Below are 12,067 nucleotides of genomic sequence, written 5' to 3'. Positions count from 1 at the left end.
CTTTAACTCCAACTGTTGAAGAATATCATGCAACAACCAGCCCTCTTCTCATTCATTACCATGACGTGCCTCTAAATTGCTCTGTTAGCTCTGCTCTTGCTGCAGATTTTAGACTTAATCCTAAAAAATATGTGGGCCCTGTGGCTTTATCCCTGGGCTTCAGACACACAGCAGACAGAGTCTGAGATTATCATGAAAGAAAATCAAACATGCACACAAATAAACCCCCTGATGGGGAACAGCTCAGTCCTCTCTTTACTACATCCTGTTATAACAAATAACTCAAACCCTCAGCAGAGGTCAAAGCCACTGAACTAACTTCTGACTGAACCTGATGTGTCTTTGTCCTCCAAGAGCTTGTTTGTTTGTTTGTTTGCTGCGTGTTTGTTCATTTTGCCACACGATAACACATTACCATAACAGGGATGGAGGGTGGTGGCAAATATTTTTACACCCCTCCCCCACCCTTCCCCTGTTTAAACACATGCACATTAGCACTTTCAGTGTGTAAATATTGGCATGTGTATTTATCACACAGCAAACAATTATAGAAATGACTCAAAGATAGATCTCTGTGCACTTTTACAGGTTCATAGTGTACAGTGCATCAATAGATAGATAGATAGATAGATAGATAGATAGATAGATAGATAGATAGATAGATAGATAGATAGATAGATAGATAGATAGATAGATAGATAGATAGATAGATAGATAGATAGATAGATAGATAGATAGATAGATAGATAGATAGATAGATAGATAGATAGATAGATAGATCCTAATAGCATTTAGAGCTCACTTGAAAGCTTTGAGAGTAATATGTTGGTTCAAAATCAGTTCATGCATTTACTAATGACTTTCAGGCGGCTGTATTAAGTGTTACCCAATAATTCATCATCCGAGCTGCTAACATCCCCGAACTCCATCTGCTTCAGCTTTTGTGGAATATGCTTTATTCATCACTGAATGAGTTGCTCTCTCCATGTCACCCCAGCTAAAGCCACCCTCCAAAACTTGTCCTCCTACCTAATCCCCTCCTTTGATAGTCAACATTATTGCTAATTTACATCTCTCAAGTAAAGCTGACAGCCATTCTGAGCCTTCACACAGTACAGAGGTCAATTAATGCTTCTCCTCTCATTCTCTCCCTCTTTTTCTGTCTCTCTGTCTCACACGGTTTTCCCTGAGATTTCAAAGGCATTGCTCGTCTTTGCTCTTCACTCTCTGCTTGACAAAGCTGATGCCATTAATCCTTTCTACATACTAATTAGTTGATCTGTTATTTCTTTGTTTTTCAAAGAGACAAAAGGCAACAGACTGTAAGCTCAAATCAAACAATTTACCAATCCAGTTGACTTATTTCAGAAACATTACTGAGAAGGAGTGTGTTTATGTTCAGCAAGAGAGCAGTCTCTCATATGTCCTGAGCATCTATGGAACAACATTGTTTTGTGGAAGATTATCTAGCCAAGGTGTTAAAATGGTTAGCTTATGAAATATTGATAGCCTTTCATTTGAATTTAATGCAATATATTTCAATAGGACGAGGTGTTTTTATTTCCAGTTTGTCATGAGAGGCAAAATTGGGATGAGGGTCTTCTCAAAAAAAAAAAAAAAAGATGGTGTTTTCTCCTCCTGCTCCACACTGGCCTCTTTGTACTGAACCCAGCTTTGACATCAACTGGGTCAAACATGCGGGAGGGAGGGAAGGAGGGCAGCAGCTGGACCCGACCGTCAATGTCACCCTTGTTAGTCAACTTCATCCATGTCAGTCACTGCCGATTCGATTTATTTCACTCTTTAGTCTGAGTGGTCCTCTTATCTCAGCGCGTTTCTGAGGGATGCCGTTCAGACATGTTTGCTGTATCTTGTTGATGTCTAGCATGTGTGTGCAGACAGATGACACATCCATGTTGACAGAAAGCATATAAAGACCAGCCTGCGAAAAATCGTGCACGATAATGTAACAGCAATGTAAAATATTTTTATATTGAAATAATAAAGTTTAATTAAGAAATTAGTGGACAAATAATTATTTGATTAATCAAACTCTACAAGTTTTAGCCTACACTCCTTAAGTAATGTCAAATGTGTGCATGCAAACCCTATTCTTGTTTAATTATCATATTAGGCATATCTCATATATAATTATCACACAACAAATATTAAAATGTACTGAAAGTAAGTAACAAGACATCTAAAGTACCACAAAATATCCCAAAATGCAATGAAAAAAACTTTCAAATTCAAGATTGTGAGCTGCTCTGTGTCCCCCATCCTGCACCCATGGCTCTATAAATAATGACTGGCAGCTGAAATGGGACTTTGTGACTTTAAGATGTGACTCTGGGAGATGTGCTCTATCTATTGTTGATGAGACAAAAGCGCGAGTCAGATTCATATAGGAGTGGCGGGGAATAACTTCTCATATCCTCATATCAGAGTCACAAAGCCAAGCAGCAAACTTCAATAACCCCCTGAATACTTCTTTCTGGACATGGGTGAGTGCATCGAATTTTTAATAACTCTTATCATCTATTATTAATGTGATTTGAAAATGTGGATTTCAATAACTTACTAATGCTGCCTTTAATATTTCCTTGCTGCCTTTAGACATGGTGTTACCCTTGTGCACTGTGGGGAAGATCAGCTGCTTTGACTTGTTTTAAAAGGTTTTTAAATCCTCACATGGATTATTTATAGATTCATACTTTGCTGGTTTTCCTAATATATGACATGTTTTAACATAAACTAATGATTTCAAAAGACTAAGGAGAAAACAGGACATGAATTCAGACAAGATTGATTACTTTTTAATGAAGAGAGCAGTCCTCGTTACCTCTTCTAACCCCTTTTACCCATAAAGCAGAGCGGACTCAGCGCTGCAGACAGAGACGGACAGTCTCATCATGCCAAGGCCATGCCGGGTCACTCATGTGAAAGAGGTCAAATACTCCCACATGTGTCTCAGGCATAAATTAACAAATCTCCATGAGAACTGTGGAATCAAACAACTAATACTGAGCATTTTTTTCTCACTTACAGACAAGTTGTGGGCTTTCTTTTCGCACATTTTCTAACAGATTTCAAGTCATGATTGACAATCTGGCATCTAATTTACATGCAATGTTTCTTTTTGCACTGAATTTCAAAGAGGGCTGTGATGGCCTGTGACACTTTCACTGTAACATCACAGCTGTAGTGTGGGCGTCCACAGGCGCTATCATTTACGGGGTCTGGGGGTCTTCCTGCTGTTACTATTTATACTTCAGATGCAGTTTGTTTAACTGACAGCCTGATGACTCTTCCCACTTGAGAACATGTAACTTATGTAATCATCTGATTACGTTCATTAGACCTAAATAGGTCAGATTTCTTGATTTGGAGCGAAATAACTGTAATTTGGAGTGGGGTTGTTGTTGTTTTTGTTCTTGTTTTTGTTGATGTTGTTGTTGTGAATCTATTCAAATCGCCCCCCTCCCCCCTTTCATTCATTATGCTTCTGCCCACTCTTTGAACACTTGAACCCACCCTCTGCTGGCATCGACTCTCAGTGGTACCAGTCTCAGCCAGCTGTGGGTGGAGGATGGCCTGAGTAGTGACATTGCCAGTGGTGCAGACGTGGTCCTGGTGACCCCTCCACCACTGCTTACTACAGTGACCGTGTGTGTGTGTGTGTGTGTGTGTGTGTGTGTGTGTGTGTGTGTGTGTGTGTGTGTGTGTGTGTGTGTGTGTGTGTGTGTGTGTGTGTGTGTGTGTATTAAGGCACTATAGTCTTTGTTTGTTTGACATCGCTGCTCTTTGTTCCCCCCCATGGTGGCTAAAATAACAATGGATATTGTATCTGAAGCCACAAAGAGAAGCTCTTTCTTGAGGCCACCATCTCTCATTCTTGCATTGTGACGCCTGTGACTGCTGGAGACAAGGGGAAGGACCAGATTTCAGCTGTGAGGTGTTGGTACCCACAGAGGAGCTTGCACATGTGGATGAAATCAGCGTATCAGGGAGGCTTATTTTACTGTAGGAACAGCCTTTAGGTAGTTCTCTACATCCCTGCTTGGCTTTGGGATCTTTCTTTGTTGTGGAGCACAGGATCAGAAGCAACAAATGTTCCCGGTCAGGCAGCCTTGGCTTTGCAAAGCCTTAGGTGCTTTCCTCTATCCCATTTCTGCCAATGCATTTATTAACACTATGGATGTTTGCTACCTGCTTCAACAGCAGTGCTTACACTGGAAGAAGTGCATGAGATTGTGGTGAAGTCGCTTTTGTTTGGACGCTTTTTTTGGGAATCGCTGCTTGAACATTGTGGCTGCTGTCTAATTTTTTGTTTTCTGTTGCTTTCTTGCCTGTTTGGGGGGGTTTGGGTTTTTGGAGTGTGTGCTCATGGATTTGCAGACAGAGCAAGGCCTCTTACACAGCTCCCAGATCGTGGCGTAGATGTGCTGTGTGCTAATATGTGCGGTGTGTGCCGCCTGTGTGCTGATTTATTATGCCCCCTCAGGTTGTTATGATTGCTGTATCCGCTGCCTTGGGGCAGTGCCCTACCCGTCCCTGGTGGCCACCTTGCTGTGCTATGCTGGCATGGCGTTATTTTGTGGCTGCGGGCACGAGGCATTGGCCAACACTGAAGTCCTGGTGGAGACTTACTTCGCCCGCAATGTTCAGGACTTTGCTGTCATGGCTTCTTTGTGAGTGATGCTTCATATAACCATCTTAACAGTGGTTTTTGATCTCTTTAGATTTCTTAATTGTACTTCTTCACCTGACTTATTCTTTTTAAAAACTTTTTCCAGTATCAAATACTTCCAGTATGTCATCTATGGCCTGGCATCATTTTTCTTCCTCTATGGTATCCTGCTTCTGGCTGAGGGATTCTACACCACGAGCGCAGTCAAGCAGACGTTTGGTGAATTCAGGAGCACTCATTGCGGCCGCTGCGTCAGCCTCACGGTGAGAACATGACAGAGGGAGGGAGGGAGGGAGGAAGGAAGGGAAGAAGGGAGAGGGTTTGGGTGAGGGAGAGGGTGTGGGTGAGGAGGGAGGGAGAGGGAATATGAAGTCAGGTTTGATTTATGTCTTTAGCTCAATGAACTTACCCTTTGGAACCTTTGTGGCATGTTCTCACACTAGTACAGCACACAGGATGCTCCTGTAAGGAGATTTCAGATGGTAATGTTACAGACTAAAATTAATACTGATGCCTCTCTATTGCCTACAAAAGCAGTCATGATCTTCAAAGAGAGTTTTAATTTAAGTTATATATGTGTTACTTGTGCCACAGGGTGTCAGATGAGAAGATTAAGAGCACCCTGTTGAAACAGGTCTTTTTTCTTAAAGAGACAGTAGCTGAAATGAAGTGTTCAAAGAAAGCAGCCTCAGATAATTAAAAGGACTGAGTTGTGTAAGGACGGAACTTCTTCTCAGAAAAATCCAACTTACATAGGACAAGAGGCAGGAAATAACTCATCCTACTTTGTCCACAGGGAGCATCCAAATCCACACCAACTGTATGTTCCTCAGAGGAGCTTCAACAGGGGTGGTGGAAACATGAATCATATCATTTGGTTGACTTGTAGGCAGGGGTGTGTCCAAACTTTTTTTGATTGGGGTGGCTTTACGTACTGTATGTGTGCACACGGACAAATACACTGAATAGCATTTATTTACCCTTTCTCTCTAATCAGATCTACTGTGGCTGAAGTTCTGAGATGAATGGAATGATTAAAAGTTCATTTCGGTTAAGACAAGATAAATTGTGATTCTGTGACTGGCGGGACATTAAGACTCTGCAAGTTACGGACTTCAGAGCAGTGAAGAGGGGCTGATTATTTAGAATATTCCCTCCTAATTTAAATAAATAATAAGACCCAACACTAGAGAGATAGAGAGAGAGAGAGAGAGAGAGAGAGAGAGAGAGAGAGAGAGAGAGAGAGAGAGAGAGAGAGAGAGAGAGTAGATTAAACATAACTGTCCACATATAAAATGTAAATGTTTGAAGTGTTTGCTGTATGTTTTTGTTGATTGTTACTGTTTTTGTTTTTATTTTTAACTCTGTAAAGCACTTTGAATTGCTCTATGTATGAATGGTGCTTCATAATAATAATATTAATAATAAACTTTATTTATACAGCATTTTTCTAAACAGAGTTACAAAGTGCTTCACAGAAAGTAAACAATAATAATAATTTTAAAATATACAAAAGATAATAATTAAATAGAAAAAATATATAAAATAAACTTGTCTTGCCTTGGCTTGGTTAACAACATTAATGTGTCACACAGATGTTGTATCCCTTTAATTCCATCACAGTGGAAACATATAAATCTTCTTTCAGCATCTGATATGGCAAAATGCTGATCCTAGTTAAGGTCTCAAGTGACACCTGGGGTAGCAAATCAGATTTCAAGGGGGGGCAATGCCACCCCTGATTCCCCCTTCTGGACACACTCCTGCTTGTAGGCTTTTCCTAACAATTCAATTCAGTCAGGTTAAATTGGCAAAGCACAGCAACTTCAAGTTAACAGTTTAGTATACAGAAGAACTACAATTTCGGATAAGATTTAAACTCAAGGGGCACTGGTGGCCTAGCGGTCGAAGCGCCCCCACGTACAGAGGCTACAGTCCTCGTCACAGGGGTCGCCGGGTTGATTCCCGGCGGGTTGACCATTTCCTGCATGTCTTCCCCCGCTCTCTGCTCCACATGTTTCCTGTCTCTTTTCAGCTGTCCTATAAAAATAGGGGCAAAAAGGCCAAAAAATACAACTTAAAAAAAAAAGATTTAAACTCAACACAGATATTAAGAACACCGATGACTAAGCACATAAAACTGTGAAAAGGTCATTCTCAATGTAAGGTTAATTTTTGATAAAAGAAGTCTGTCTATTTTTATCTAGAAGTAAAAAAAATGAAGCATTAAATAATACCATTGAAGAAGGGATAATCTACTTTGACACACTACTTCAGCGAACAGTACATTATGTTTTGAGGCCACAGTGAGGAAGCCTTTCAGTAACTCAAAACTGGATTATTGCTGCCATAAAAAAGAGAGGGAAAAAATGTGCAGAGATTTTTAGATGTGACTGTGGATTGACTGCACACACAAAGTTGAAAGTATATTTCATGTTATTGTTAGTTGTCTTGACCTTAGGTTAAAGTATTTGGTTCCAGACCTTAACACTGGACATAGATTTATACCGCCAATGTTCAGCCCTTCAAAAGACTACCAATGTGTTGATGTGATTTTTAGTAAGACTGTGGCATTCTTTGATGTTTACAAGTGCTGCGGTGATTCACTGTGCCAATTATTTTCACTTTACATGCAAATAAGTAGAAGCAGTGTGTGGAACTATAGCACATCAACCAAAACGTTTGAATTCTGTTTTGGGTTTCTGCAGTTTCTCCACAGAAGTATGGTGTCTGAGCTGATTTAATGACTCCATATTTGTCACACTGACGCCTGTGCTCCTGTTTTACATCCTGTGACCTAACACACTACTCTCTTAATTTCACCAGTTCATCATAGTGACGTACATCTTGGCCTTCATCTGGCTGGCTGTCTTTGCCTTCTCTGCTATCCCGGTTTACTTCTTGTTTAACATGGAGCAAACCTGCCACACCGTCAACATTCTGGCTGAGACCACCCCCAGCATCAATCAGCACGGCTGGATCTGCATGGACGCAAGGCAGTTCGGTGAGTTGTTCTTGTAATGACTGACCACGGCGTGTCCACGTGAGGAGAATGGTAATGTGCCAGTGAAGTGGTCATAGGGGGACTGGATGCAAAGCTGCCTGGTTGTGATTTAGATCATAAATGATGGAGATAACCTCACCTACTGCTGTTTCTCTGATGTGCTCTGTGTGTGTGTGAGCTGGGACTGAAATGCATCATAAGTCATCGTGATTCAGCGACAGTCAGAGGTACTTAAGTCATGTCTTCATTTAAGGCCTGCTCCCGTGGAACGCCATGCCAGGAAAGTCTTGTGGGATGACCTTGGCATCTATTTGCAAAACCAGTGAAGTGAGTAGATGCATCCAATCTAGCTGTTTAGTATTTCATGTCAGCATCCCCACTTTCAAACCAGAGTGCAGAATCAATCCTAGATATCTTCTGAATGATTAATGGATGGTTATATAAGAGAGAGCATTTGTGTCTAATGAAATGACACAAACACACAAGGAGTGTATTTGATTCTTTGAGTATGTATTAATTAACCTGTGTTTGACATTTGTTATAGTTCTACGTCACCTATGACCTGTACATTGCCACATTTGCTGGAGCTGGAGTCACTCTCTTAGCACTGGTGAGAATTAGTTTTTTGACATTTTTTGGGGGGGGGGGGGGGGGGGGGGGGGGGGGGTATGAATCAAATTTCGTATTTCATTGTGCTAACTTTTTAAAGGTTACTTCACCAAAATTACAAAAAAGATATGAATTACCTGTCAGGTGGAAATCTCCACTGAAAATGAAGCCAGTGGAAAAAATGCAGTTCCTCAAGTGTCCACTTGAGGCTGCCTCCAAAAGCAGAGGACCCCTAATAAAAACCTTTTTTTAAATTAATTTAACCTTTATTTAACCAGGTAAGTCAATTGAGAACCAATTCTCATTTACAACAACGACCTGGGCGAAAAGGCAACACAGATGACATGACAGTAAATAAAAACAAAACAAAAACAGAGAGGACATAAAGAGAAACCTAGAGACAGAACAACAATACAAAGATATGACAGGAGTGAACAACTTAAAAGCAAGTGCAGTGATGTTGAGTTATGGGGTGTAATACATTTTCAAAAGTGGCGAGTGGAGAGAGGTCACCTTTAGGGATTGTTGCAGGTGATTCCAGTCATATGCATCAGAAAACTGGAAGGAGGTGCAACCAAAGGAGGTCCGGGCTTTGGGTGTGATGAGGTTGATAGTTACTTGAGCATATAACCATATAAAATGTTGATTTTAAAAGCTAAATTGAACATTTTCAAAGTCAAATACAAAAACAGTTTTGTTCTTTACACCTCATTTATTTGTTTGTTCCAACTGTATGGGGAGTGTTGTTTTCCCCAACTCTTCTCATTCAAGTATATTAAGGCTAAAAATTAAGCGTAGATTCAGGATCCAATTCTTTATCGTCACTGTTCAGCACATCAAAACAGTGAAGTATCTCTGTGGTTTTAGTGCAAAAATAAGACAATAGTTTTAGAAAATAAAGAATGATGATCAGTACACTCTCAATGGCACAGTGGTAGAAATTCATGTTCATGAAAACCCCTGTAAAGGCTTTTTAGGACATGACCTTCCACTTCCTCAGGTCCAGCATCCTTCCAGGGGTGGATGTTAAGCAGGCTGTGTCCGACTTCATGAAAGCCCAGGATGAGTGCTGAGTTGTTTGAGTGAAGGGGTTGTGCCATTCGGTCTTGTTGTCTCTGCCACCCGGGCACTGAAGTGATTGAGCTCACCGGCCAGAGAGGCACAGATGTTTCAGTGGGCTGTTCCTTTGTAGTCTGTGATTGCCCTCATTCCCTCTCGTACCTGACAGAGGTTGAATGAGTTAGTTCAATCCACTGTTTGTATTTTTGTTAGGAGATTTGATGCCTTTTCTTACTGCTGCCCTGGCTCTGCTGTATGCAGCTGGCATAGATAGAATTCAACAACAATATACATTGAGCTTAATTAAGGGGCAGTGCTTAACATGTAGGCATATTAAAGCCTGCCAGGTGGTGAGACTATGGCCTCAACTTCATCTTCTGCACGTTTCTTAATAAGCTGGAAGTATGTTGGAGTCCGTGGTTGTCTGAAACCACCAACTAAAGTACATATTGAATACTGCCTTCATGGTTAGTGTGTCGTTTACAGCATACTCATGTATGCCCTCTCTGTGTCATATGACCAAATCAGTGTTGTATTTCCTGTCCAGGCTTTGACGGCCAAACGAGCATTTTAATCTAGTAGTATTTAGAATTCAACAATATACAATATATTTATACAATAGAAGGACAATAATAACCCCAATTGTTCTCAACTTACTTTACACATGACACTTTACTGGTACCGTTCATGTTAACCATGCTAACCTGAAACAAAATAAACACCCACTTCCACACCTGCCGTTTTACATCTGAAAGACAAACTAATTAACACTGTACTGGCACTTTATTCTTCTAATTTTGTTTTACTTTATCTTTTCTTGATTGCACTGTCTTTTAGTTGTATGGTCATATAATTGGGTTATATCGTTTTTTGTTAGTTTTATCTCAAGTTCTCCTTACCTTGTCTTATATTTTTGCACTGCCTTGGAGTTGACACAAACACTTCTCACTGTTTGTAGTCCTACAGATATGTAACACATGCAACTCCTTGATTCTTTATTTTTGATGTTACTAACCACATATAGAATATATGACTTGAGTTTGTATGCTGCTAGGCTGGCTGGTGAGTCCCGCTGTGGTATTGTTAGAAAAGCTGCAATGCATTTGAAGGAGGTTTGGTATGATTAGTGAGCTCCTGTCTCATACTTAAAAATTATGGCCAATCTTGTATACATCCAGTCATTTCTAGCATAAACAACATTGCATATTATGAATTTGGAACCTACATACTCAATGTGACACCATTCTTCATATCAGAGCCAATGTTTCCGACCATCTTTGGGCTTCAGTGAGGAAGTTAAGAATGAATTCTCTCACTGAGAAAACAGCCGGGTTTTGAGATATTTGTTTCTGCAATTGTTTTTAGCCAAATAAAGATGGAACCAATTTGGATTTAGCTTGTGGTACTTAAAGCGCTGAACAATAAAACATAAAAAAGAAACATTTTTTTTATAAAAATGATATAAAAATATTTACACATTTTGAAGCATTACAGAATAACTCAGAAAGTCTGCTTCCCACCTAAAACAGTATTTCCTACCCACACGACAGATCTAAAATATGTGGAGTAACAGGGACACTGTCACAACACCAGAGTCACTTTAACAGGTTGTGTGCACAAGAAAAAAAAATGTCAGTCATGTTGACACACGAGTCTCATTGTTGAGATGAGTCTTTTGGTTTGTTGATAATTTGAAAATGTATGTTGATTATATTGAAAATGTAGGATAGAATATAGTAATAACAAGTATCTTTACTTAACTTTGTATAAGCCTGAAGTTCATCCATCCTTTTGTTCCTTCTATTCCCACCTCTACCTCTATATAGTTCCTGTACATGATTGCCACCACCTACAACTACGCTGTGTTGAGGTTCCTGGGCAGGAAAGGGATCCGCTAAACTACAACACCTCCATCCCTGTCAACCCCATCCTCTATGAGATGGACAGTCGACATGTGCAGCACTAGATTTCCATTCATCCTCTGGGATACTTCCAAACCTGGTTTTCCTGCTACAGTATTTCTCTATAGACGTGTCCTGTAACAGACATCATTTTTTGTATGAACAACAGACAGAGAGATGAAGATTACTCTCACCCGGCAGATCCAGCAGCAAATCCCTTCCTCAGATGATTCTCTTGGCTTTGTTGTTCATTTTCCCTTCTCACAGGATGTATCTCATTTGATTCTTTTTGTGAAGCTTCATTGGTGCTGATGCTGTGATCAGATTGTTATGTACGACGTTTCATGAATAATTAAGAGCGATGACAGCTCGCCTTGCAAATCATAACTGCGTATCCTCCACCCAGAGTTTACTGATGCATATATTTGGTTCTGGATTAGATTTTTCTGCTTCCTCATTTTCAACTAAAGCAAGTGAAGCTGAATGTACCAAAGTTATCTCTGAGGTTTAGGCGTCTCCTTTCATTTCTCTTTGTGCCTTTACTCACAATACATGTACTTTGCATTCACTCATATTGCGTGTCTGCTTTGCTTGAATCGCACAGCGTAGCATGGAAACAAAGACGTGTATCCTTCTCCTGGAGTCCTTTTTTTTGGTTACTGCTTAAAATAAGCTGCTTTTTATATTACTGAGGTGTTGATGCTTCAATAACGTGCCTCCAGGTGATTCCTGCGTGTGTGCTTATTTGAAATTAAGGCTGATTAAACCATTTAAATCTGAACCAGTAATCTGTGATTTTATTTT

General features: G+C 40.2%; 1 protein-coding gene across 3 annotated transcripts; it reads left to right on the top strand.

Moving 5' to 3' along the window:
- Window positions 1-1,879: 1,879 nt before the first annotated feature.
- Window positions 1,880-12,044, top strand: plp1b (proteolipid protein 1b). Of its 3 annotated transcripts, none has more exons than XM_034684432.1 (8): window positions 1,880-1,966; window positions 2,446-2,504; window positions 4,505-4,691; window positions 4,797-4,953; window positions 7,517-7,694; window positions 7,948-8,021; window positions 8,239-8,304; window positions 11,189-12,044. In XM_034684432.1, the coding sequence occupies exons 2-8, from the start codon at window positions 2,501-2,503 to the stop codon at window positions 11,258-11,260; spliced, it is 738 nt and encodes a 245-aa protein (XP_034540323.1). In that variant the 5' UTR covers window positions 1,880-1,966; window positions 2,446-2,500; the 3' UTR covers window positions 11,261-12,044. The 3 variants fall into 3 exon arrangements, with proteins under 3 accessions (XP_034540323.1, XP_034540322.1, XP_034540321.1); XM_034684431.1 differs by having other exon boundaries at window positions 1,960-1,977; XM_034684430.1 differs by lacking the exon at window positions 1,880-1,966 and having other exon boundaries at window positions 2,191-2,504.
- Window positions 12,045-12,067: the final 23 nt, after the last annotated feature.

Source organism: Notolabrus celidotus, chromosome 5 (assembly GCF_009762535.1).
Source record: "Notolabrus celidotus isolate fNotCel1 chromosome 5, fNotCel1.pri, whole genome shotgun sequence".
Taxonomy (NCBI): domain Eukaryota; kingdom Metazoa; phylum Chordata; class Actinopteri; order Labriformes; family Labridae; genus Notolabrus; species Notolabrus celidotus.
Note: the sequence above shows the minus strand (reverse complement) of the source record. Positions and strands in the feature narration are given on the sequence as shown.

Bases quoted from the DNA above. Each gene is read 5' to 3' on its own strand.
- plp1b (XM_034684432.1), top strand. The intron at 7,695-7,947 runs GTGAGTTGTTCT...TCTTCATTTAAG, and splicing joins CATGGACGCAAGGCAGTTCG to GCCTGCTCCCGTGGAACGCC. The intron at 8,022-8,238 runs GTGAGTAGATGC...CATTTGTTATAG, and splicing joins CTATTTGCAAAACCAGTGAA to TTCTACGTCACCTATGACCT.